Below are 27,639 nucleotides of genomic sequence, written 5' to 3' on the forward strand. Positions count from 1 at the left end.
TTCTTTGGGATTGATGCATTATTCTGAATGTTCTAAGGAGCTGTTAGTTGGGGAGTGTTAGTCCTCCAAATTCTTAAGCCCACTCATATCTTTATGCTTTCCATGAGAGTTGAGTTTATCTCAGAACCCAGGGGCGATGTTTAAAGTGTGTGGTTTCAGGGGACTGTTCCGAATAGTAATTGCTATAATAGAAACTGGTCTTTAAAGCATAGCTACTTCTTAGCTAGGTAAAGTAGTGACATGAGTTAAGTGAGAAAATGCATCAGTAAGATGGGTCCATTTTTCCTTTTCTGCTCACTAGAAGCAATGAAGTTCCTTCTTTTAACTTTTACTAAGGACAAATTAATCTTGTGAAGAAAAGTTGTTGCTAACAATAATTCAATATTGTTTAGTATAAAAGGTTATTTTTATTTATGGTTGTTTATCTGGAATAAAAAGTATAGAGAAGACAATTCTAAAAATTGTAAGATACACCAAATTGTTTATAAAATGATTCTCTTCTAGTCTTTTCTTTGTAAGATGCGTATAAATTGTACACACATACATTTGCGTTCATACATATACATATATTATCCCATGTATAGAAATGTTCTTACTGGGATCATACAGTATAGTTTGATGTGTTGCTTATAATAGGATTTGAAAACTCATATTTTATTACATTCATGCTGTTTTTTTTTTTGAGATGGAGTCTCACTGTGTTACCCCGTGCAGTGGTGCAGTCTCAGCTCACTGCAACCTCTGCCTCCTGGGTTCAAGTGATGCTCATGCCTCAGCCTGCTAAGAAGCTGGGAGTACAGGCTCCCGTCACTGTGTCCGGCTAATTTCTGAATTTTTAGTAGAGACAGGGTTTCTCCATGTTGGTCAGGCTGGTCTTGAACTCCCAACCTCAGGTGATCCGCCCGCTCCAGCCTCCCAAAATGCTGGGATTACGGGCGTGAGCCACTGTGCCCGGTGGTCTTTGGCTTTTTATCTTATCTTATTTATTTATTTATTTTTTGAGACGGAGTTTCACTTTTGCTGCCTAGGCTAGAGTGCAATGGCGTGATCTCGACTCACCACACCCTCCACCTCCCGGGTTCAAGTGATTCTCCTGCCTCAGCCTCCCAAGTAGCTGGGATTATAGGCATGTGCCACCATGCCTGGCTAATTTTGTATTTTTAGTAGAGACGGGGTTTCTCCATGTTGGTCAGGCTGGTCTCAAACTCCTGGCCTCAGGTGATCCATCCGCCTCGGCCTCCCAAAGTGTTGATTTACAGGCATGAGCCACTGCACCAGGCCTATGTTATTTTTTATATCTTAATTTTAGTGGGGGCATCTAATGCTTATCAACCTGATATATATTTCAACTTTTAAAAACAAGCATGTACAATTTTTATAAGCAGACCTCCCCAAATTAAATTAAAAATCCAGAAAGCCACTTTGGGAGGCTGAGGCAGGCGGGATCACAGGCTCAGGAGATCGAGACCATCCTGGCTAACATGGCGAAACCCCGTCTCTACTAAAAAAGTACAAAAAATTAGCAGGGCGTGGTGGTAGGTGCCTGTGGTCCCAGCTACTTGGGAGGCTAAGGCAGGAGAATGGCGTGAACCTGGGAGGCACAGGTTGCAGTGAGCTGAGATCGCGCCACTGCACTCCAGCCTAGACGACAGAGCAAGACTCTATCTTAAAAAAAAAAAAAAAAAAAAAAAAAGTCCAGAAAGCAGTCACGTTTTTAAAAAGCTAATGAATATGGATTTGAGAATGGCATATCTGTTTAACATCACAAAGCCCTTTGTAACCATAATGGTTAGTTTCTGTAAGGATTTATTGTTGTATTCCTTCTTTGTTTTGCTTTTTAGTCAGTATTTACAGGATGAAAGTAAGACCAAAAGAAATACTGATCTGAATCTTTTAGAGTGGACCCATTACAGCATGAAACCACATGTGAGTGACAATCATCTATATTTGACATACTTTGTTGCATTTACTAATAGTATATTATTCATATTTGGCTCCCTTTCTGCCCTTCCTCCCTCCCTGCATACTTTTAAAGTACACATCTTTTTTTTTCTTTCTTTTTTGTAGAGATGGGATCTTGCTTTGTTGCCCAGGCTAGTCTCAAACTCCTGGCCTCCCAAAACAAAGTGCTGGGATTACAGGTGTGAGCCACTATGCCTGCCCAGAGTATACATCTTAAGAATGATCTGCTTCTAAATCTTTAGCAATTAATTTAACTAAGATGGTTGCTTAGCTTTCATCTTCTTGCGCCAAATGTAATGTTAACCATATGCTTGCATATCTCTCACAGAATTGGGAAAAAAACCCAATAAATTCAAGTTGGCTAATTTCCCTGTTGGTGCTAATGAAAGTTTACATTTCTTTTCCAAAATTTGGGAGTTTGTTTATTTAAATCTTAGGATCCCATTCCAAAAAAAGCATTTTAATTTCTAAACTGAAAAATTTGGGCTGGGTGCAGTGGCTAACACCTGTAATCCCAGCACTTTGGGAGGCCAAGGTGTGCAGATCACCTGAGGTCAGGAATTTGAGACCAGCCTGGCCAACATGGCAAAGCCTTGTCACCACTAAAAACCAACTGGGTCTGGTGGCGCATGCTTATAATCCTAGCTATTCAGGCGGCTGAAGCAGGAGAATCAGTTAAACCCGGCAGGCAGAGGTTGCAGTGAGTGGAGATTGCGCCACTGCACTCCAGCCTGGGCAACAGAGCGAGACTGTCTCAAAAAAAAAAAAAGAAAAGAAAAAGAAAAATTTGAGGGATAAGCTTTGAAATTTCCTAAGGAGAGCACAGATGTAAGGAAGAGTCTGTTAGGATGAATACTGTGTTCTGGTATGGGAAATGGAATAAAGCAAGCAAATTGCCTTTCTTTGTATATTGTAGTCTGTAGTTTTGTCCATTCTGTGAGAGATGCTAGGCTCAAGAGAAAAGTGTGAGGTATCTGCGTATGTATGGATGGTATGTATTTAAGCAAACTTTAAAAATCATAATTAACTTCATTTCTTTGAATAAAAATTGAGCTTTTGTCATCTAGTGTGTTTTCCAGCAGTGGAAGCGGCCTCTCCCATATTCTTACTAACTTGTGCTACTTGTGACTGACAGCCAGAGTGTGTCAGGAACCGCCAAGGTTAGGGCAACACAGGCCTGGAGAAGGTGTGAGCTCAGTGGGTTTAGAATCCACCACCTTTGGCTTATTAAGCTTTTAGTGCTGCTTGTAGCAAGTCTTGTTTTTGCCTTAGGGCATAACTGATCTGTCAAGGCAAGATCCTGATTGGTTAAAGCCTATTCAGGAACTTCTCTCGTCCGCCTTGAAGCTGTAAGGGTCCAAAGCAGTAGTCTTATTTTCTTAGCTAGAGAAATTACATTTCTGATTGACCACACTTGGCCCTTTTTAAAATTAATAAATGCTTCTGAAATAATTCTGACTAGCATTCCCGGTAGTAAACCTCCTTTCAATTTGGTTTCTTTGAATGGGAGCTGAGATATGGAACTTTCACTTTGTTTTTTTCTTTTCTGAAAAACATTTTTCCTATGGGGTCACGCTCTCCATCTCATAGTCTGGGTTTCCAATCAAATGCAGAACCATGGAAGATTAAACACAAGAACAGAACAGAAAGGAAAAGCAGTATTCGCAAGTTACATCTTAGACCTGTGGCTTCAGTTCTCACAAGGCCTGTTTTTCCCTTGCTATGATCTATGTTTTATACCACACAGAGTAAGAATAATTGTGTTTTTTTGTGTATGATGGTGTGTTTAGGTAATACCTGATTTAATATTTACCTTTATAATATTGTTTATAGCAATATTTAGAAAAAGTCCAAGGGATTTGTATATAATGATGTTTTACCCTTTCCTCCCTTCTTTTTTCTTTGTAATTTTAGGAGATTCCTCAACAGTTGAATGGGAGTGATTGTGGAATGTTTACTTGTAAATATGCAGATTATATTTCTAGGGACAAACCTATCACATTTACTCAGGTGAGTGAAGACCCTCCTCATTCATTTACTTGTTACTAAGCAAGATAAGGCACTTGGCCAGTGCCTGGCACATGTTCAGCTCTCAGTAGTAGTAGCTGGCCAGGCATGGTGGCTCGCACCTATATTCCCAGCACTTTGGGAGGCCGAGGCAGGCGGATCACCTGAGGTTAGGAGTTCAAGACCAGCCTGGCCAACATGGTGAAACCCCATCTCTACTAAAAACACAAAAGTTAGCCAGGTGTGGTGGTGCACACCTATAATCCCAGCTACTCAGGAGACTGAGGCAGGAGAATCGCTTGAACCCAGGAGGCAGAGGTCGCAGTGATCCGAGGTCACACCAGTGCACTCCAGTCTTGGCAACAGAGCGAGACTCTTGTCTCAAAAATAAATAAATAATAGTAGCTGGGCTCATGCCTGTAATCCCAGCACTTTGGGAGGCCAAGGCAGGTGGATCAGCTGAGGTCAGGAGTTCAAGACCAGCCTGACCAACATGGAGAAACCCTGTGTCTACTAAAAATACAAAATTAGCTGGGCGTGGTGGCGCATGCCTGTAATCCCAGTTACTAGGGAGGCTGAGGCAGGAGAATTGCTTGAACCCAGGAGGTGGAGGTTGTGGGGAGTCGAGATCACGCCATTGCACTCCAGCCTGGGGCAACAAAAGCGAAACTCCATCTCCCCAAAAAAAAAAAAAAAAAAGTAGTAGCTGTGCTATTCTTATTGCTGTAAATCTTGGTTTTAGCCCTACCCCTGCCAGAATCAGGGTTTGTTATTTTATCTGCTCTCAGGTTTATCCTAGTCTTTGGTACACAATGGGCACAAATTGCAAACCTCTGAACTCTGGCCTTCATTGGTTCCTGTGTATTATTATTTCTAGCCAAAGAAAGAGGTATGTCAGTATTTAATAGCAAGGGAAAAACAGGCCTGTGAGCACTGAAGTCACAGGTCTAAGATGTAACTTGTGAATACTGCTCTTCCTTTCTGTTCTGCTCTTTTGTTTGTTTAATTCTCCATGGCTCTGCATTTGATTGGAAACTCAAGTATGTTGGGAATTCTTGAGAATTTGTAACAGTGGATTCTCAACCTTTTTACAACTGAGGACAACCTCATTAAAAATATTTTTCAGGCCGGTGTGGTGGCTCAAGCTTGTAATCCCAGCACTTTGGGAGGCCGAGGCGGGTGGATCACGAGGTCAGGAGATCGAGACCATCCTGGTAACACAGTGAAACCCCGTCTCTACTAAAAAATACAAAAAACTAGCCGGGCGAGGTGGCGGGCGCCTGTAGTCCCAGCTACTGGGGATGCTGAGGCAGGAGAATGGCGTAAACCCAGGAGGCGGAGCTTGCAGTTAGCTGAGATCCAGCCACTGCACTCCAGCCTGGGCGACAGAGCGAGACTCCGTCTCAAAAAATATATATATATATTTTTCATCCATAGACTTTATTTTGATAGATGTTGTCTACCAAGCAAACTGTATTTATTACATGAATACAAACTATAATACAAACTGTATTACATGAAGTAACTAGGACTCCCATGCTGAATTAATACAATTCCAGTAAAAAATAAAGGCATTTATTGCTTAGTCTTAGCAGTTTTACTAAGAGCAAATGTGCAGTTTTTACTAGATGTTTTGAACTATTTAAAATAATTTAAGAATCATGTGTTAAGACTTTTTAGCCCCCACCCCTAGGTAGGACATCACTAGTTTATTATTATTATTATTATTATTATTATTATTTTGAGATGGAGTCTTGCTCTGTTGCCCAGGCTGGAGTGCAGAGGCATGATCTTGGCTCACTGCAACCTCCATCTCTCAGGTTCAAGTGATTCTCCTGCCTCAGCCTCCTGAGAAGCTGGGACTACAGGCATGTACCACCATGCCCGGCTAATTTTTGTATTTTTAATGGAGGCGAGGTTTCACCGTGTTAGCCAGGATGGTTTCAATCTTCCGACCTTATGATCTGCCCTCCTCGGCCTCCCAAAGTGCTGGGACTGCGCCCGGCCTTTTAATGGTTTGATAAGTATGTTCCATGATCTAAAAATGTCAACATTTAGAAAAAGAACATGGACATCCTGCTTTATTGACATGATTACACCTGAAGGTTGTGCTGCTGTGCACATTATGATGTAATGCGTGTGTTGTTTATGGGATTCTTTGCAGCACCAGATGCCTCTCTTCCGGAAGAAGATGGTGTGGGAAATCCTTCATCAGCAGTTGCTGTGAGAAAACTTTGCCTGGTCCCCTCTAGCTGCTGGTGGTTCTTTCACAGACATTTCCATATACCTCATGCATTGTGGGTTAAAAAGTCCCTGCATCACTTCTGTTCTCTCACAGGTACTGAGCTGTCAAAAGTGCATGAAGGCCTCTCACTGCACCCTAGTCCTGACTTGGGGTGCAGAGGGCTGCTTGCAATCCTGTTTGTAAGGCTGTGCCTGCTCAGAGCTTTGGACTGTTCAACCCACACAAGAACAAACGCTAACTACTATTTTTTTTAAGAGATTCTTTTCCCTATGAATGTGGGAAATGCAGGATTTACTCTGTGAATTGTTTGTTTTCTGTGTGTTTGTTCAGCGTATTCATTCACTCACTCGTTTGCAAACATAATGGGCAGTGGTCATTTGCTGCTGCTCTTTTACAGTTAGCTCTAAATTACTTGTTTGAACTATTTATTTCTGAAAGGAATGTTACTCAAGCTGCCACTCCCTGCTGAAGACCAGGAGGGAACTCTCACTGGGGGCGGAAGGAAGTGGAGCTGGAGCAGTAACTGCCAACATGAAGCTGGAGGGTTTGGGATTTTGTTTTTTGTTTTTGTTTTTTTGAGGCTCAAAAATGCTGGGAGAAATGAAAATGCTGTGGGATAGGGCTCCCGTTGCCTTTCAGAGGAAGTCTGACACTACAGCGTTGGCACAGTGCCATGAACAGTGGACCTGTGCCCAGGGAACTCTGACTATCCAAGCATCTTCCGAAGAGATGTGTTGTCATCTTAAAGAGACTTCCCTTTCTGGAAATGAGGTGACTTGGCTTAGTCTTGAAACTGGATTCATGGATTTGAAGTAACTGTAAACCCTAAATCTTCATTTTCATCCCAGATCTGATTGAGTATAAACCTCAGAATTATAGGGCCTGGCCTGAGCTGTTTAATTCAAAAGATACTATTCAATTTAAAGCTATTTTTCCTCAGAGTTTTTGTTTTCTATATATTAAGCCTAAATTAAGTTTTCTACTCATTAAGACTGACATCTCCCCACTCCATCCCCACTGAAATTTGTGGAAGAAAATTTAGTACTTGGCTCTGAGGTTGCCAGTTATACAATAATCTATTTTGCATATGAAAGTTTGTATTTAACTTTTTTGTTCATTAAAAACCTTACTGATGTGGTTATAACTTCAGAAAGTTTAGAGTTGGTCAGAACATATTTTGCAAGATCTAGTGCCTAGTGTTGCTTTTCTGATGTAATAAAAGGTTGTCTGGCAGAACCTAAAAAAGTATATGCTGAAATGATTTCCAACCCTCTCCCTACTTCAACCTCCCAAACTTGTTCTGGTTCATAAAAGCAAGAGGTAAAACTGGAAAAATTGGGCATGTGTTACCTATGAATCTACATGCCTGCCATTTGGAGTGCTCCGGCTGCTGGTCCCAGAGGTATACTGGTTATAGCTATTGCAGCCAGTTCCCTGAGACTTGTAAAATCCTGGTTTAGGACATGGGCCTGTGGTGTGGATTGAAAATGCTGGGCCTACTTGATGGTCAGCCAGAGGCCATGTGGTTGGGTGATGATTGAAGTGGGAGCAGGTTGTGCTACACCTCCCTCCTTCCTGCAGCCCCTGCTTCTTTCCCTGGGCTCCTGGCACTGAGTGACTACTGGGACCAGGCAATGAGCACAGCCAAAAAGGCCAGAGGTCACTAGGTCAGCATTATACCAAACACCTGGCTTTCACTGGGCATCAGCGTGCTTCACTTGAGAGTTTGGTACCATGGTTAAGATTGATTCCATGCTAGGTAAGTCCTGTTAGGAATGGCAGTTTGTATTCCACCCACATGAATTATGCTGGGCTTAATGTATTATTTGAGGGGCTTCTTAAGAGCAGTTCTCACTGAGCTTTCCATTAACGTACACTCTTCTGGACGGCTCTTAAAACTTCCAGGACATAATGAAATTGGGAAGAGCAGAGTGTTGAACTCTATAGCATGGCCTTCTGCTTGACCCTGAGTTCCTGAATTGAATGTGAGAGATCACAGGCCATGCTTCTCTAGGCATTAGAGAATGTCTCCCTTGGCATAAAGAAACATGTTAGTAGTACGGTTTTTTGTTCAGTTGAAAAAACAGCTATTGATTTTATTAGTAGCAAATTATCACCATTAAAGCCAGTGTTGTTTTTTGTTGTTGTTTTTATTTTTTTGTTTTGTTTTTGAGACAGAGTCTCATTCTTGTCGCCCAGGCTGGAGTGCAGTGGCGCAATCTCGGCTCACTGCAACCTCCGCCTCCTGGGTTCAAGCGATTCTCCCGCCTCAGCCTCCTGAGTAGCTGGGATTACAGGCATGCGCCACCACGCCCGGCTAATTTTGTATTTTTAGTAGAGACAGGGTTTCTCCATGTTGGTCAGGCTGGTCTCGAACTCCCGACCTCAGGTGATCCACCCATCTTGGCCTCCCAAAGTGCTGGGATTACAGGCTTGAGCCATTGCGCCTGTCCCACCAATGTGTTTTTTATACTGGACTGATAAAAGATGCAGTGAGCCATTATTCCCTTTTAGCAGGTAGTCTATTAAAAATTGGTGTTGATTTTTAAAATATACCATTGAGAGCAAGTATCTTTCCCAAGCTTGACCTTGAACAGAGCTGGATGGGAGTGGGAGGCAAACAGATTTGGGACATATGGAAGATGTTCTTGGGAGCCCCATATTCTACCTCAGTTACCCAAGGCTATTAGAACCTCTGAACTTTTCCTCCTCTGAAATCCTAAGCACAACTTCGGGAACATCATGTCCGATAGCAGATGTCTGCCTGCTGTGAGGAGCTGCTCGATGTGGAGACCAAGGTGTGGGTGTGGGCAGAATGTGTCCTAGTAGAAATAGTGAACCTCAGATATGAATAAATAAGCAAGAGACCGAAAGTTAAGTGTGTGACAACCTCAGTACTATAGTTAAGCTACATCCTTTACATTGGCTTTTGTGAACTAATTGGGAACCTATTCTCTTTTATAACTGTTTCTTTGAGAAAAACTCCTAAGCACCTGATATTCAAACAAACTTATGGTACTTTACTCGTTTGTAAGTTGGCAATCTAGCTGGCTGTATTATTGCTTTGATAATTTCTTTTCTTTTAATTTACCTAATATATATAAGGAAGGGGTTTGGATATATTAAAATAGGTGTTAATTTTATCTATTTACCAATAAATTCATCTCTTTAATTCAGTGGCTTTCACTTTTCTTTTATTGCAACTCATAGGAATAAGTGTATTTTATGTTGTGACCACACACACACATAGTGTGATTATATATGGACACAAAAATTTCACATGTACTTTTGTGAAGTAATACATATTCTTACTATACTCTGATAGTTTTATTTCAGTTTTTTAAAAAATTCAGGTTGTGACCACCAAGTTGATTTCTCTGCCCACTAATGGACAGATAATTCAGGGAAGGAAAATACTGCTCTAAGTGACCTGACCACAAGATGCAAATTCTGTTTAAAACCATAAAGCTTGAGACCAAAAAACAAAAACAAAAAAGCATATATATTATAAATGTGAGGCTGTTTTGAGATGAGTCCATCTAAATCTAGGAAAACAGGCTAGCAGCTTTGAGACCCTAGATGGAAATATGTGGTGGAAACAATCCTTAAATTGTAGGTCCTTAGATGGGCATTTCCTAAAATGTGTTAAGTCTTGTAACTTGTATAAAAAATATGTAATCCCAGCACTTTGGGGGCCACTGAGGCAGGAGGATCGCTTGAGCCCAGGAGTTTGAGACTAGCCTGGGCAAGATGGCAAGACCCCAATTTTTTTTTTTTTTTTTGGAGACGGTGTCTTGCTCTGTCACCCAGGCTGGAATGCAGTGGCGCGATCCCAGCTCACTGCAAGCTCCACTTCCCGGGTTCACGCCATTCTCTTGCCTCAGCCTCCCAAGTAGCTGGGACTACAGGCGCCGCCACCACGCCCCGCTAATTTTTTTGTATTTTTAGTGGAGACGGGGTTTCACTGTGTCAGCCAGGATGTCTTGATCTCCTGACCTCATGATCTGCCCACCTCGGCCTCCCAAAGTGCTGGGATTACAGGCGTGAGCCACCGTGCCCAGCCTTTTTTTTTTTTTTTTTTTTTTTTTAAAGAAATAAAGCAAAGGGTCTGTGGGCCAATGAATATGTGTACCATGTCCTTTCCTCTTGGGGATGCATAACAAACATCATAAGAAGTTTGATATGAACGAATTATGTCTTAACCTAGCCTTTCCTAAAACTTGGACGTTGAACCCTTTTCTATGAGACACCTGTGGAACTATTTTATGGAATACACTTAGGAAAGTGCCAGGAGAAGCAACAGAGAGAGTTCTTGGCAGTATGTACTTGAAGAACACATGGGGCAACCTTACCACTCCCCTTCCACGGCCTCCCAGGAACACCCCTCCTCATGGCGATCATAAAGTTTGATCCCACACTACCACCCTGTCTCCGATTTTTATTTAATTATATCAGTAATACGTGTTCAAAGAAAATACTGATAAGGTAAAGAATATTAATTCTGCAAATTCACCAACCAGAGTTAATACCTCTTAACATTTGGGCCAGGTGCGGTGGCTCACACATGTAATCCCAGCACTTTGGGAGGCTGAGTTGGGCCAATGACTTGAGGTCAGGAGTTCAAGACCAGCCTGACCAACATGGTGACACTCCATATGTACTAGAAATACAAAAATTAGCTGAGTGTCGTGGTGGGTGCCTGTAATTCCAGCTACTGGGGAGGTTGAGGCAGGAGAATCGCTTCAGCCCGGGAGGTGGAGGTTGCAGTGAGCAGAGAGCATACCACTGCACTCCAGCCTGAGACTCCGTCTCAAAAAAAAAAAGAAGAGGGTGTATATATCCTGGCCTTCCCCCTTCATGGGTGTGTGAATACATATCCAGGCTTGTGTTTGTATATAACTTGTTATTAACAAATACAGAACTATATAAATGATTATAAACTCCTTTTCCACTTGAACATTTTCATGTCAATAAATCTATCATTTTAATTGCACAGTATTCCACTATATGGCTATAACATTTAATCCAGTATTATTGAATATAACGTCTTGCACAATGTTTGGGTTATTCTAAGAAACTCTTAGCATAACAATTTCTGGGTTAAAAGTTATGTATATTTTTAAAAATCAGGAAAAAGATAATTACCCATTGGTATTTTGACTTTTTCATTTCTTCCAGCATGGGATGATTGCGTCTCCACTGATTTAAGTTTTATAACATTTTTCATGTGTAGGCCTTCAGTTCATTCGGAGGGATTTAATATCTCATTTTAGTCAACCATTTTATCCTTCTTTCAACTACTTTACAAAAAAACCTTTTATTATTGGGATTTCAGGACTCAGGCAAAATGGAATAGTACAGAAAACCCCCCTTGTGGTTTTGCTTTCCATGGTTTCAGTTACTCTTGGTCAACCGTGGTTTGAAAACATTAAATGAAATAACAGAAATAAACACTTTGTAAGTTTTAAATTGTGCACCATTCTGAGTAACATGATAAAATCTCTCACCATTCTGCTCCATCCTTGGTGGGACATGAATCATCCCTTCATTTTTATTTTATTTTTTAAACAGAGTAGAGTCTTGCTCTGTCTCACCCAGGCTGGAGTACAGTGGTGCAATCTCAGCTCACTGCAGCCTCTGCCTCCGGGATTCAAGTGATTCTCCTGCCTCAGCCTCCCGAGTAGCTAGGACTACAGGTGCCTGCCACCATGCTTGGCTAATTTTTAGTAGAGACGGGGTTTCACCATGGTGGCCAGGCTGGTCTTGAACTCCTGACCTCGCGATCCACCCGCCTCGGCCTCCCAAAGTGCTGGGATTACAGGCGTGAGCCACCGTGCCTGGCCTGCAATTATTTTTATTCTTAGAATACATCCCACTAGAGATTCTCAATGAAAATACTGTTTTTAAAATCAAAATACTTTTTTCTCTGATTATGCTGTCAACTTGATACACGGTTGGATTCTTTTTTTTTTTTTTTTTTTTTTTTTTTAGTATTTAGGGATTTGCTTTTTGCTTTTGTTTTGTAGTTCTGAAAAATAAACACCAGCTCAAGAGCAAAAACTACCCAAATGCATTCACAGTAGTTTTGTTGGCTTCACCCTGTTTCTTACCCTGTGTAGGTAATGTTTTCTTCCTCTTTTGGGATACAGGGTCTTACTCTGTTTCCTGTGTTGGAGTGCAGCGGCATGATTTCAGGTCACTGCAGCCTTGACTTCCTGGGCTCAGGCAATCCTCCCACCTCTGCCCCCCAAGTAGCTGGGACTACAGGCATGCGCCATCACATCTGGCTAATTTTTGTATTTTTAGTAGAGACGGGGTTTCACCATGTTGGCCAGGCTGGCCTCGAATTCCTGACCTCCAAGTGATCCACCCACCTTGGCCTCCCAAAGTGCTGGGATTACAGGTGTGAGCCACCAGCCCCCCCCCCCCAAAAAAACTATTGAAATAAAAATAATTATTTAAAAAATTAGCCAGGTGTGGTGGTGCATGGCTGTAGTCCCAGCTACTCAGGAGGCTGAGGTGGGAAGATTGCTTGAGCCCAGGAGGTTGAGGCTGCAGTGAGCCATGACTGTGCCACTGCACTCCAGCCTGGGCAACAGAGGAAGAACCTTTGTCCAAAGGGAAAAAAAAAAAATAATGTAATTTTGTCTCTGAGGTTTTCCCGTCATGCCAGCTGTTTCTGAGACAGCAAGAGCTGTTAAGAACACTCAATTAGGGTTTCCAGAGACAATGACTTTCTGTGGCTGATATGAGCTAGATTAGAAAAATGGGCTGGGCACGGTGGCTCATGCCTGTAATCCCAGCACTTTGGGAGGCCAAGGCAGGCAGATCACTTGGAGGTCAGGAATGGTGACCAGCCTGGCCAACATGGTGAAACCCCGTCTCTACTAATAGTACAAAAATAAGCCGGGCATGGTGGCGGGCGCCTGTAATCCCAGCTACTTGGGAAGCTGAGGCAGGAGAATCATTGAACTTGAGAGGCGGATGTTGCACTGAGCCGTGATCACGCCACTGCACTCCATCCCCGGTGACAGGGCGAGATTCCGTCTCAAGGAAAAAAAAAAAAAAAAAAAAAACAGAAAATGAACCTGTATGGGATGCATCTTCAATTTTTGTTCATCATCTTAGGGGGAGTGAAGGGAGGAGATAAAGGGCAACAGCAGGAACTGACAGTGAACGTCTGGGGAATTTGCTAGCCGTGTTGTTAGTCATGGTAGTAGGCCAAAAAGGCTCCAGGAGGCCCCAAGGCACAGAAGTTTGGATGCCCATATGATTTAGGCAGGTTTCTAGCCATCTGGAATTGTGGGCTCCCTTCATAATAGAAACATGGAGATACCTCTGTGGCCCACATCCTTCCCCAGGGAGGTAGGGATAAGACTAGGCCAAATTTTTTTCATAGTCTTCAAGTCCTTCTCCCTTCTCTGTCTACTCAGCCATTTGAATCCCAATTGGTGCAAGGTTATTGGTCTTCCCTGCCTGTCCTCAGCAGCCCAGCGTTCTCTCTCACCCGTGCCTCCCGTCACTGTCAAGATGCTGTCTTCCTGTCTACAGCTCATCCTTTGCTTTGGTTCTTCGTTGAAACTCCTCCAAACTTCTATCAATTCTCCTTTTCTCATATTTTAAATTCTCTCTCTCTGCTGGAATCCTCTTCTGATCTACAGCCAGCCTGTATCAGTCCTTCCTTTCCAGAGCTCCATGTTCGAGGAACCAAGAATGGCACCGGTCAGAGCTAGAGGGTGGGGGGATGAACAGGACAAAAGGGATGTTCAGGCTTAGATTAACAGACCGCTACGCATCATAGATTTTCAGGGGATTCAATCTAAGGTGGTAGGAAGGGGCTTTTGGAGTGATGTTCGCTAATGAATAAAAACCTTCGTAGTTAAGCTAAATCTCCATTTAACAACTACTATTTTAGTGTAAAATCATGTGCAGTTAGGACTTTCTGGGATGTCAAACTGTCATGTCAAGACTGGGATTTATAGCTGAAGAAATTGATTGTGGTGGTCTGAGCCCACATGTGAACAGTTCATCAGAGCCCAGTTCACATACATGAAACTTCTTACTCACTGTAAGGTGGAACAGGACGCCGTCCTGTAAAGGATGGTCTCATGCTGGTGCTGCCCTCAGAAAACTCAGAGTTGAACCCAGTTGCAAAATAATCCAGGGTTCCCTGGAAATGGGCTGCTGGGAGAAAAGTCCTTGCTTAGGAACAAAGCGAGCTGGTCTTGTACCTGTCTTCTGCCTCTTCTTGTGGTCTCCCCTTCATTTCTGCAGGCCTAGGACACTTTAGGGGTGCTTCATGCAAGGGCAAGTCGGGCATCATGTCAGCACCCTTTTCTCTTGTCTTTCTTGCACATATTCATAGACAAATGGTTTGGAAATGGGCACTTTAAAAGTGAAACCTGAAATTCACCTGTAATACGGGTCAAACAATGAAATCTGATAGGTGGAGTCAAAGGGGTCCACTTTTGGAGGTTCCTGTGTCACTTCTCCCCCTCCCAGATGTCCTCCTCATCCTGAGAGTCATCACCAAGTTCTTGGGCCTATACTTAAAGCCCTTCCTTTAAAGATGTGCTGTTCTAGGACGGGTGCAGTGACTCACGCCTGTAATCCCAGTACTTTGGGAGGCCGAAGTGGGAGGATCGCCTGAGGTCAGGAGTTCGAGACCAGCTTGGCCAACATGGTGAAACCCCATCTCTACTAAAAATACAAAATTAGCCGGGCGTGGTGGTGCATGCCTGTAATCCCAGCTACTGGGGAGTCTGAAGCAGGAGAATCACTTCAACCCAGGAGGCAGAGGTTGCAGTGAACCGAGATCGCACCACTGTACTCCAGTCTGGGCAAAAAAAGTGAAACTCCACTCAAAAAAAAAAAAAAAAAAAAAAAGTGCTGCTTCTACCAGGTGCAGTGGCTCAAGCCTGTAATCCCAGCACTTTGGGAGACTGAGTCAGGTGGGTAACCTGAGGTCAGGAGTTGGAGACTAGCCTGGCCAACATGGTGAAACCCTGTTTCTACTAAAAATACAAAAATGAGCCAAGCGTGGTAGCAGGTGCCTGTAATCCCAGCTACTCGGGAAGCTGAGGCAGGAGAATTGCTTGAACCGGGGAAACGGAGGTTGCAGCGAGCCGAGATCGCGCCACTGCACTCCAGCCTGGGCAACAGAGCGAGACACTGTCTCAAAAAAAAAAAAAAAAAAAAAAACAGAAAAGTGTTCTTGCTCATTTGACATGGATACCTCAATTAGGGAACACCTTTCAGTAATGACTGTGGCTGCCAAGAATCCCACAACTTCTCTTGGGCTGGCTGGCACCTATGGCTTATTTGTGAGAGCAGTGGGTTTGAGTCCTAAACAGGGGAGGGCGAAGGTGGAGCCACAGGTACAGGGGCTTCTACTGGCCACATGAAGGGCCAGGCTGTCCCTGTCCATCATGCCAACCACAGCAGTGAGAGTAACAGTAGGGCGAACAGCTGGACATCTCCATGCCATAAAACTTCAAAAGTCAAGTCAGCATCACTGAAATTGGAAATAATGAGAAAATGAGTGAGGACATCAGTGAGGAACACATTTTACATGGTATACGGGGAATGTGGCTACTCTGGAATCCCATCAATTCACCGTCATCTGCCCCCATGTGCCCTGAACTGTCATCCCAAAAAGCTGAACTGGCTATCTCTGGCAGTCAGTGTTAACTCTGTATTCCTCAGATCACTTGGACGTATGGCAGCCATCTCTCGTAGGCTCTCCAAGTCTATGAACATAAGCTTATAAATGGAGCAGGGCTTTTCTCGTCCAACCTTTGCACAGCATGTTGGTGGCAGTGCCAGGTAGAGCACCCACTCCTCAGTCCAAGGCTGATCCTGCCCTTCTGACCTCCCAGAATACAGGCATTCCCTGTTTATTGAACTTGGCTTTATTGCACTTGAAGACACTGCAGTTTTTACAAATTGTACATTTGTAACAACCTTGTGTAAGTCTATTGGCATTTTCCCAACAACATGCTCACTTTGTATCTCTGGGTCACATTTTGGTAATTCTTGCAATATTTATTTCCAACTTTTTCATTATATTAACTATTATGGTGATCTATGATCAGTAATCTCTTATATCACTTTCATAATTCAGCACCACAAACCATGCCCACGTGGCAAAAAACCTATAATTTGTGTGAGTTCTGACTGCTTCACTGACCTGCCATTCCCCATCTCTTTCCCTTTCCTCCGGCCTTCCTATTCTCTAAGAAACAATATTGGAACAGGCCACTTAATAACCTTGTAATGGCCTCTTAATGTTCAAGTGAAAGGAAGGGTTACACATCTTTTGTTTTAAATGGAAAGCAAGAAAAGTGATTAAGCTTACTGAGGAAAGCATGTTGATAGTTACGACAGGCTGACAGCTAGGCCTTCTGTGCCAAACAGCCAAATGAATACAAAGGAAAAGTTCTTGACGGAAATTAAAAGTGCTACTCCAGTGAACCAGGAACAGTAAGAAAGTGAAACACCCTTACTGCTGATAGGGAGAAAGTTTGAGTGATCTGGATAGAAAATGAAACCAGTCACAAGATTCCCTTAAGCCAAAGCCTAGTCCAGAGCAAGGCCCTAACTCTCTTCAATGGTTGGTTCATGAGGTTTAAGGACAGAAGCCACATGTAATACAAAAGTGCAAGGTGAAGCAGCGGCAGCTGCTGGAGAAGCTGCAGCAGTTATCTGAAAGATCTAAGATCATTGATGAAGGTGGCTACACCAAACAACAGATGTTCAATGTTGATCAAACAGCCTTCTATAAGAAGAAGATGTCATCTAGGACTTTTATAGCTAAAGCAGAAAAGTCAGTGTTTGGTTTCAGAGCTTCAAAGGAAGGCTGACTCTTAGGGGTTAATGCAACTGGTAACTCTGTTGAAGGCAATGCTCATTTACCATTCTAAAAATCCTAGGACCCCTAAGAATGATGCTAAATCTACTCTGCCTGTGCCCTAGAAATAGAGTAACAAAGCCTGGGTGCCAGCACATCTGTTTACAGGATAGTTTACTGAGTATTTTAAGCCCCCTATTGAGATTCAAATTATTACTGCTCACTGACAACGCACCTGGTCACCCAAGAGCTGTACAAGGAGATGAATGTCTTCATGTCAGCTAACGACATCCATTCTGTAGCCCATATATCAAAAGATAATTTCAAACTTCAAATCTTTTTTTTTTTTTTTTTGAGACAGAATCTCACTTGGTTGCCCAGGCTGGAGTACACTGGCACAATCTCGGCTTACTGCAACCTCCACCTCCCAGGTCCAAGCAATTCTCCTGTCTCAGCCTCCCAAGCAGCTGGGATTACAAGCGTGCACCACCACGCCTGGCTAATTTTTGTATTTTTAGTGGAGACAGTGTTTCACCATGTTGACCAGGCTGGTCTCGAACTCCTGACCTCAGGTGATCTGCCTGCCGCAGCCTCCCAAAGTATTGGGATTACAGGCATGAGCCACTGCATCCAGTCTCAAATTTTTTTAAGATATAAATTTTTAAATAAATTGGCCAGGTGTGGTGGTTCATGCCTGTAATCCTAGCACTTTGGGAGGCCGAGGCAGGAGGATCACTTGAGGTCAGGAGTTCGAAACCAGCCTGGCCAACATGGTGAAACCCTGTCTCTATTAAAAATACAAAAAGTAGCCAGGCTTGATGGCAGGCACCTGTAATCCCAGCTACTTGGGAGGTTGAGGCAGGAGAATTCCTTGAACCTGGGAGGTGGAGGCTGCAGTGAGTCGAGATCAGGCCACTACACTCCAGCCTGGGTGACAGAGTGAGACTCCATCAAAAAAAAAAAAAAAAGTACATTTCATAAGGCTACAGCTGCCATAGATGATGATGATTCTGATGAATCTGGGCAAATTGAAAAGCCAGAAAGGATTCACCATTCTCGATGTCATTAAGAACATTTGTGATTCATGGAAGGAAGTAAAAATACCAACTTTAACAGGAGTTTGGAAGAAGTTGATTCCAACCCTCATGGATGACATTGAGGGTTCAAGACTTCAGTGGAGGAAGTAACTGCAGATGTGGTGGAAACAGCAAGAGAACTAGAAGTGGAGCCTGAAGATGTGACCGAATTATACAATCTCATAATCAAACTTGAACAGATGGGCGGAGTTGCTTCTTATGGATGAGCAAAGAAAGTGGTTTCTTGAGATGGAATCTACTCCTGGTGAAGATGCTGTGAACATTGTTGGAAGGACAACAAAGGCTTTCGATTATTACATAAACTTAGCTGATGAAGCAGCGGCAGGGTTTGAGAGAACTGACTCCAATTTTGGGAGAAGTTCTGTGGATAAAGCACTACGTCAAACAGCATCGCATGCTACAGAGAAATATTTTGTGAAAGGAAGAGTCAATCGATGCCCCAAACTTCATTGTCTTATTTGAAGAAACTGCCACAGCCACCTGTACCTTCAGCAACCACCACCCTCATCGGTCGGCAGCCATCAACATTGAGGCAAAACTCTTCATGACCCAAAAGAGTACGACTTGCCTAAGGCTCAGATGATCATTAGCATTTTTAGCAATAAAGTATTTTTAATTAAGATATGTACACCGTCGGGCCTGGCGCGGTGGCTCACGCCTGTAATCCCAGCACTTTGGGAGGCCAAGGCAAGCAGATCACAAGACAGTCCTGGTTAACACGGTGAAGCCCCATCTCTACTAAAAATACAGAAAGTTGGCCAGGTGTGGTGGCACATGCCTGTAGTCACAGCTACTGGGGAGGCTGAGGCAGGACAATTGCTTGAACCCGGGAGGCGGAGGCGGCAGTGAACCGAGCTCGCGCCACTGCACTCCAGCCTGGGTGACAGAGCAAGACTGTCTCAAAAATAAAAAAAACACAAAAAATGTACAGTTTTATAAATAATGCTATTGCACACTTAATATAGTGTAAACATAACTCACATGCTGTAGGACACTAAAACATGTGTATGACTCATTTTATTGCCAAGTTCACTTTACTGTGGTGGTCTGGAACTGAACCTGCAACGTCCCTGAGGTATGCCTGCACTTAAAAGTGAGCTTCCCGTGGAGGCCTGAAGTGCCTCTTCCCAGAACTGTCGGGCATATTATCCTCCCCCTTTCCTCCACTTAGAAAGCAGCTTTGCCTGGCCAAGCTTGAAGTTCCTTAAGGATAGACTGGTCTTCCCTAGCTTGACATGCAGTCGATCCATCCCTCTAGCCCCAGGGTTCTGAAACTTCAGTGCACACAGCAATCACCCAGAAACCTTGCTGAAAAGGTTGCTGGGCCTCACCCCCAGGATTTCTGATTCAAGGTGGACCCCAAGAATCTACATTTCTAACAAGTTCCCAGGTGATAGCTGATGCTGCTGGTCTGGGGACTACACTTTGACCACCGATCTAGTTTAGCTTCTCCCAAAGACTTTCCTGGGAAAAACCAGCTTTCTCAGAGTAGCTGTGCAGATCCTGGTCATATTCGCCGCCTGCCTCCCCAGGTCCCTCAGTTAGGACTCAGCTGACACCTGGGATGAGGCAATGCTTACTTAGTAAAATAAAACACCAAGACACCAGGATCTTGTTAGCTGGATATATTTCTTTTTTTCTCTTTTTTTTTTTTCTTTTTTTTTTTTTTTTTGTCACAGAACACTGTTTGCAGTAGAGGAAACTGGCATTGCAGTCTGGTGGTATAATGGCTTGTCCACATAAACCAGTACATGTTCATCCTTTAGCGCAAAAGCCCTAATGGCGCGTACCCTATGAAAATTCAGGACATCTCCAATATTCTCTCTCTCTGTTTTTCTTTGTCATCTTTTTTTTTTTTAAATAAACATTTTCAAGGTTTGTCCAAAAGAAGGCCATATAGGTTCTTGGCTAGCGGAAGACAATTCAGAACAGCTGTTGCACACTTGCACTGTCACCTTCTCCAGGCTGGCAGTTGATATCTTATTTTTTTTTCCAACTCATTTTTATTAAAAAAATAAAAAAATGCTCCAACTATCAGTTTTACAAAATCTCTAAGGGAAACACAAGAGCAAGGTGCTGAGGTAAAAAACACCTGAGGTAGCTTTTTCTGTGTGTTTTTCTCGTTAAAAAAATCTGTAAATTTAACGCCCTGGGCCAACAACCTTGGTAAATTTCTACTTTCCTCCACATTTTTTTTTTTTTTTTAAGAAAGAAATCATTTTGCTGAATATTGATGGCTTATACACCAAAATGCAAAAAGACAAAATACATTCTTTCATTGTGGAATTTTTTCTTTGTTTGGTTGACTGGTTGGTTTGATGGGTTCCTGTTTTCCTCTTCCAAAACGCTAGGACAAGTACCATTGACTCTTGTTCTTTTGAGTAACCAAGTGTAAGCTGAGGCTGGTTTGTGTGTTTCGCTTTTGTTCCTTTTGTGTGATGTGATACTCAGAGCACTGCTTTGCCTGGGTAGAGGGGGTGCATAGATACGGGATTGAGATGGAGGGATGAGGGAATTCAAAAGAATGGAGATGGAGAAGAAGGGGAGGGGAGGGAGGGGAGAGATAAACAGAGAGAGACAGAGAATTATATAGCAGTATGCAAAAAACCAGTTTAAAACCTGTGAAGCAAAGAGAAATGGGTGTATGAGCTAGACAGGCATGAGGAGTGACAGAGTTTCCTCTTCAAGGAGACGGTATCCCTTCTGTTGACATACACAGGTGATCCAGAACTGCGTGAGTGTCCTTCCGACGGGATTTCCCTCTGGGTGAATTTCGTGTGGGTGGCCTCAAAGCTCCTCTCTACACCGTGAGACCTCCCAAAGAAAGACTTTATTCTTTAAAGTCTCGAAAAGCCTGCTTTCTCTTTAAAAAGAAAAAAAATTAATAATTGATTAAGAATTGGAGTTAGTTGAGTTATCTGATATATTATTTCTAAAATATATTACTGCTGCAGGCACCCTGTGTAACCCACAGGCCACATATCTTAACATCTTCCCCTTCTAATATGTACACACATGTACAGAGACGATTTGCCACAAAAAAAGGGTGTGCATTTTGCTTGGCTTTGAACACGTTCACCTATGTTAGTTCAACTAAAAGGGATAGCGTCGTGGGAGTTAAGGAGAGATCCGAGTGGATGGTGAAGTGGATGGTGAAGCCTGCAGAAGCCCTGCGGGGCGGGAGGCGGCCCGGTGGTTCTGGCAAACCTGGCTGACCTTCCCCACCCCTCCTCGGCCCCTGGGATTCTCGGGGGCCTCTGCAGAGTCCCTGGCCGCCTCCGCAGACTTCTCATTCCTCAGATGGTCTTTGGTTTGCTCCCGATCTGGCTGGCTGTGTTTGGTCTCATTCTGTCAGGTGTTGGAAGGGCTACATTCATCCGTTGTTTTGCTGGTGCCTGTGGGAGCCTCACTTGCTGCGCTGTGAGGCGACTCCCTGAGGGTATTTCTGCTCCTGCTGCTTCACCTGTTGTACAATTTCCCTGATCTTGCGCTGTGCAGTCTGCAGCAAGGGAGAGAAGGGAGAGGAAGGGACAGGGGAAAAAAGGAACCCAGTTCTGAGGACAAACGGCAGGGGAGGCTCTGGGGCTTAGGGAAGAAGGGTGGAATGCTCAGACAAGCGTCACCTACCCACTCCCGCACCTTACTCCGGGCCCTTTTCTGCCGCGAAGTAAGTGGCAGAGGCCCCCCACCAACTCCCACCCCAAGGTCCAGGGTAAGGGGATGGGACTTCGGCAGCCTCCAGTTCACTGCTGGATGGACAGGCCAGGAAGCAGAAGCAGGCAGCCGGCAACAGGGGGCTGTGCAGAGTCAGATGCTACACTTGGGCTCCCATGCTGGTCCTACCCCCGTTCTACAGTGGCTAGAAGGGCATGAGTGTGATGGACAGGGGAGGGAGGGAGGAACTGAACCCAGATGCTCTACCCTGAACAGCTGGAGCACACACATGAACCCCCACCTGTCCCCTCACCCAGCCCAGCACTGTGCCTGCAGGCAGCTCCCTGGCAGACTGAACTCCTGTAGGAACTGGCTGTTCAGACACATTCCCAGGTCACCGAGGAGCTGAGCGGAGCGGGGAGACAGCAGACAAGGGGCGTGGCCAGGGACTCTGACTGCAGAAGACCCAAGTGAGAATTCTGAAGGGCACTGGGGGGGTGTGTGTGTGGGTGGCAGGGGAACCACAGTGTGGCAGGTGCCCTTTCCTGGACCATCAGGTCTCTTGGCACAGGCACAGGCGTTGGGAGAGCAGGCTGACAGCTTAGACAAACTGCTTACACCAAGTACACCGTTTGTCTTCACTAATTCAGGACAAAGAGCAGGAATGCTGTCTTCCAAAACTCAGTTTACAAAAGCACCAAAGAGAAAGTGGCCAGGTGCTGGCCTTTCCCAGTGAAAGAGAAGCAGCTGTGTGGAGGTGCAGTATTTTGACAGGGTGGGTTGCGGTGAGACGGAAGAGGAGGAGAGAGAAATTAGAAACGAGGCTCTCTTGCCATGAGCATATAGCCTTTCACAGTAAGTGTTCAGGCTTTGGGGGAGGAATCCAGAGGGTGGGCTTGCCTGGTTCCCAGGCTGGCACTGGGGCCTGAGGAGAGAGGGTGAGGGAAGTTGAGACCATGCCCTTAAGCATTGCAGGGGGCTTGGAACCTGCTTGGCTTTGCTTAAGGGCTTAACTCTCCACTCTCCCTCAAGCTCCTGGCATACATACCTTGGGGATGACAGTGGAGAGAAGTGTGAAACAACATCCCTGCCCTGGGGGCCATCCCTGAAGAGCCAGGAAGAACCAGGGAGAGGTTCCATCTTGGCAGGGATTGGTGCTCAGGGCTGTGGCCACCTGACAGGCCATGAGTAGCTTAGCAGAGAACTGAAAAGAGACTTGCAGGAGAGACGGGGCCCTCACAGCACAGTACCTGGCTAGCAAAGAAGTGCCCGATAATTCTGACGATCACTTCCTCATTTTCATCTGGCGTTTGGTCACGAGGCACGATGACTTCCGCACTGGTTAAGTTCTGCAGTTCATTCACCTGTGAAGGGAGAAAAAGCAATGGGTTGGATAGGTTCCCTGCCCGTCAGCATGGTGGGCTCAGGACGGAGTGGAAGAGGTGGAGTAGGGGAAGGAGGACACCCCTGGGGGCTCCTCTGCCCCTGGGCACATGGGGCCATGTTGGTTGGGCCCTGCCAGGCTCAGTGACAGGGAGAGGGAGTCCAGCCACGGACTCCTGGGGCTGCTTCTGAGACAAAGTTCTCTTCTTCTGGAGTTCCCATCAGTGCAGGCCTGCCCATGCTCACAGAGACCCCAGGCTTTCCCATAACCCCCACTCCCCATCCCTACCCCGTAAGATCATTACTCCTGGACATGCTCTCCTGGGTGCTGACCACGAGCCCAAACCTCCACTTGGTTAACTGTCCCTGCGAATCAGCCCTGCTGTTCCCTCCTCCTCGTTTTCACTCCTCCTGTGAACACAGTCTTGCTCATGTGTTCCTACCCTTGGATTGTTGTCCTCTCTCCCAGCCACTGGATCCCACCCCAGGCCCACCTCCACGAAGCCTCCAGCCCATGCTGAGCTTCTTGTGTCTCCAACCACTGCCTGCATTGTTTCTCCTCCCCGCTGCCTCACTGGGCCTGCTTCCCATCAGGACTGCACGCTTCCCGAGGGCTTGGACCCCATCCTCTGGCCCTCTGGCCTGATGCCGAGCTCACAGGATGGTTCAGCATGCGCTTTAGGGGAAACCTGACAGTCTAGAGGATGCAGAGAATTCAGTGACTGGTTCTGAAATAGCCAAACAGGACACCCAGGGGCTCGGGATTCTACTCCCTGCTGATCCGTCTTTCTTTTGCCTCCTACATTCCAGCTCCACCTAAAGCGCAGTGTGTGCCCTGGAAGGCCGACTGCATTCTGGAGACAGGGAATCTTCTGATTCCACACTGCTTCATTCTTTCATATAAAGCTGACTCATTATATCTAGAACTTGGTTTTGAATTCCTTTTAAGAGTTTCTATGTAAAGAGCTTTACAGCTGGGTGCAGTGGCTCATGCCTGTAATCCCAGCACTTTGGGAGGCTGAGGTGGGGGGATCACCTGAGGTCAGGAGTTTGAGACCAACCTGACCTGACCAAAATGGTGAAACCCCATCTATACTAAAAATATAAAACATTAGCTGGGCGTGGTGGCGAGTGCCTGCAGTCCCAGCTACTCGGGAGGCCGAGGCAGGAGAATCACTTGAACCAGGGAGGTGGAGGTTGCAGTGAGCAGAGATGGCGGCACTGCACTCCAGCCTGGGTGACAAGAGCGAAACTCTGTCTCAAAAAAAAAAAAAAAAAAAAGCTTTACAAAAACAGCAAATCACACACATATACATATATATACGTACATACACAGGACTCAAGAGCCCCCTGCAAGTTCCTGCCACCCAACACTGCTACTTTGCCAGGCAGCCTGCACTAGGTTCTACTGGAACTTCCCAGTGTTCATCTCCCCACCCAGGTAAGTCACATTCCAGAACATACCTGGGTCTACAGACCACCTGCTCATTCCCACAAGCTTCAGAGTTAATGCTCTGGCACTTTTCAAACTACACTGCGTTTGTTACTGCCACCTTCTGGTAGAAAATGTAGATGATCTTTTAAAAAACGATTTCCTCCTTGCCCACCATCCTACTGCTAAACTAGCTCCCCTACAGCCATGTTTGGGAAACAGCCAGAAGCTGGAGCCTGTGGAGGGAGAGTTAGGGACTGGGGGCATCTGTCAGGAGGGCTGAGAGTCAGGAGAGAGTGCAGGGCACAGGCCTGAGTGAAATCCAGGGAAGGGGTGGTCTGCCAAGCGGGTTAGCATCTCTCTCGGTGGGACTCCCCCCTTTCCTATTTAATGGCTGCTACGTGTCAGTATAAAGAAGGGGACAGAAGACAGCCTTTCTGTTTTCGGGGAGTGGAGACCTTCATTTACCCTGGAGCCAAGATGGGTATTACTGGGCACAGGAACGTGGTGTTTTTGGTGCTGGGCTTATAGCACCATGGACTGGGGGCCCTAAGTTGTGGAGTGAAGCTGATGACACTTTTGTTCTTGGGATCCTCATGCCTCAAAGGGCTCAGATGCCAGGAGAGCCTGAGTTTGTCTGCCAAAGACCCTGACTACATTGGGAAAGAAGGTACCAAATGGGAGACTGAGGGAACTCGGGCAAGGCCAGAGCGGGGAATCCGGCCCAGGTGATGAAGCGGAGCACACTTACGGTCTTGCCACCTTTGCCAATCACCCGGCCAGCTGTGGAAGAGGGCACTCTGATATGGGCTTCCAGCTTCACTTCTTCTTTGGGGTTAAAGAAGTTTTCCTCTTTCAGTTTCCCAAAGATCCGTCCCTGGGCCTGAGAGAGCAAGACATGACTAATGACTCTCAGTCAGCCAGCAGCAGGCCACTTCCTCAGTGCTGCCAAGGGCACTGGAGAGTCCAGACAACGGGTCAGTCCCATTCCCACACTCCCTGGGACACAGAGGAAGCTGTGCGCCGCAGCCTCTGCTCTCTCACAGACCCGGGGGGCGCTGCTCCCGCCACGTCCGATGGCTGCACTTTGAAAAATGTGCATGGGCATTCATGTTTTAGTGGTCTGCAGAAGACTGCCTCCTCTAGGAAGCTTTCTGTGTGTCAGGGCTAAGGGGATGGGTGAGGGGATGGAACTCTGTCTTATTTCCATATTATCACCTATAAATGTTTGCTTGATTGACTGAATTTGTTCAGGGGATTCTTAACTCCCATCACCACAGGGTCATAGCCCTGGTTAGTAAAGGATGGAGGTGATGGTGATGGTAATGGGATTTGAGGAGCCTGATGTTGCTTTTTTTAAATTAAAAAATTTTTTGATGGAGAACAGGGTCTTGCTCTGTGCCCAGGCTGGAGTACAGTGGCATGATCACAGTTCATGTTTTCATTTTCTTTTAGAGATGAGGTCTCACTATGTTGCCCAGGTTGGTCTTGAACTCATGGCCTCAAGTGATCCTCCCACCTTGGCCTCCCAAAATGCTGGGATTACAGGTGTGTCACTACATTCAACATGATCTTTCTTTTTGATGTCTAACTCCAAAGGTAGAGGAGCCAAGAACCTATTTTCTTTTTTTTTTTTTTTTAATGAAAAAGAACCACAGCTTACAACGTTCTTTTTTTTTTCTTTACTTAAAATACTGAGATATAACTTACATAATCTGAAAGTCACCATTTTAAAGTATACACTTCAGTCCAGGCATGGTGGCTCACACCTCTAATCCCAGCACTTTGGGAGGCCGAGGTGGGCAGACTGCTTGAGGCCAGGAGTTCAAGACTAGCCTGGTCATCATGGTGAAAACCCATCTCTACTAAAAATACAAAAATTAACCAGGTGTGTGGGCATGCGCTTGTAATTCCAGCTACTTGGGAGGCTGAGGCACGATAATCACTTGAACCCGAGAGATGGAGGTTTCAGTGAGTCGAGATGCCACCACTGCACTCCAGCCTGGGTGACAGAGGGAGACTCCGTCTCAAAAAATAAAAACTAAAAAACAAAATAAAGTATCCATTTCAGTGGTATGTTGTGCAATCACTACCATTATCTACTCAAAACATTTCCATACCATTCCCCCAGATAAAAACCTCATACCTATTAGCAGTTAGTTCCAAATCCTCCTATTCTCTGGCAACTGCCAATCTACTTTCTGTCTCTATGGACTGACCTATTCTGGACATTTCATATAAATGAAATAATTTCATACATGGCCTTTATTTATTTTGAGACAGAATTGCTCTGTCACCCAGGCTAGAGTGCAATGGCATGATCACAGCTCACTGCAGCCTTGACCTTCTGAGTTCAAGTGATCCTCCTGCCTCAGCCTCCCAAGTAGGCTGGGACTACAGGTATATGCTACCACACCCACCTACTTTAAAATTTTTTTTTGTAGAGATGGGGGTCTCGCTGTGTTGCCCAGGCTGGCCTCAAACTCCTGGGCTCAAGTAGTCCTCCTGCCTTGGCCTCCTCAAGTGTTGGGATTACAGGAATGAGCCTCCATACCTGGCTTATATAGGGCTTTTGCTGTCTGATTTCTTTTACTTCGTGTGATGGTCACCCATGTTGCACCATGCATCAGTACTTCATTCCTTTCTATGGCTGAATAATATTCTGTGAAATGGATATTCCACATGTTGTCCAATATTGAGTTGAAGCATTACTGTTTTTTGTTATCTTTTTCTTTTCATTAGAGATGAGGTCTTGCTATATTGCCCAGGCTGTTCTCAAACTCCTGGGCTCAAGGGATCCTCCTGCCTCTGCTTCCCGAGTAGCTGGAACTACAGGAGGATGCCACCACCTGCTGCCCCTGGCCGAGGCTATTGCTTTTGAGCAGTTCCACATGTGTGAATTTCCTCTGCTCAGCTAAAGTTTAAATATCTTTAATGATAAGGATTGTACTTTTATAAATAAATACATGTTTCTCACTTTTAGAAAGCTCAAGTTATAATTTTCCTAGGG

The 27,639-nt window shown here is 45.0% G+C and overlaps 2 protein-coding genes across 8 annotated transcripts in view; one reads left to right on the forward strand and one right to left on the reverse strand.

The window, feature by feature from the left end:
* Positions 1-7,459, forward strand: part of SENP2 (SUMO specific peptidase 2) — a 44,131-nt gene extending 36,672 nt beyond the window's left edge. For 2 of the 3 annotated variants that reach the window (XM_050780246.1, XM_050780248.1), the window contains 3 exons: positions 1,842-1,926; positions 3,877-3,972; positions 6,134-7,459. In XM_050780246.1, coding sequence (XP_050636203.1) covers positions 1,842-1,926; positions 3,877-3,972; positions 6,134-6,196 — 244 coding nt within the window. In that variant the 3' untranslated portion in view covers positions 6,197-7,459. Of the gene's footprint in view, positions 1-1,841; positions 1,927-2,067; positions 3,854-3,876; positions 3,973-6,133 lie in introns of those variants that run through there. The other variant, XM_050780247.1, reaches the window with a different exon arrangement.
* Positions 7,460-19,163: 11,704 nt separating this feature from the next.
* IGF2BP2 (insulin like growth factor 2 mRNA binding protein 2) overlaps positions 19,164-27,639 on the reverse strand; it is a 191,348-nt gene continuing 182,872 nt past the window's right edge. For 2 of the 5 annotated variants that reach the window (XM_050780252.1, XM_050780250.1), the window contains 3 exons: positions 25,381-25,512; positions 23,065-23,178; positions 19,164-21,659 (listed from right to left, as the gene is read on the reverse strand). In XM_050780252.1, coding sequence (XP_050636209.1) covers positions 21,567-21,659; positions 23,065-23,178; positions 25,381-25,512 — 339 coding nt within the window. In that variant the 3' untranslated portion in view covers positions 19,164-21,566. The remainder of the gene's footprint in view (positions 21,660-23,064; positions 23,179-25,380; positions 25,513-27,639) is intronic. The other 3 variants (XM_050780249.1, XM_050780251.1, XR_007723455.1) reach the window with 2 other exon arrangements.

This window comes from Macaca thibetana, chromosome 2, assembly GCF_024542745.1.
Source record: "Macaca thibetana thibetana isolate TM-01 chromosome 2, ASM2454274v1, whole genome shotgun sequence".
NCBI lineage: Eukaryota > Metazoa > Chordata > Mammalia > Primates > Cercopithecidae > Macaca > Macaca thibetana.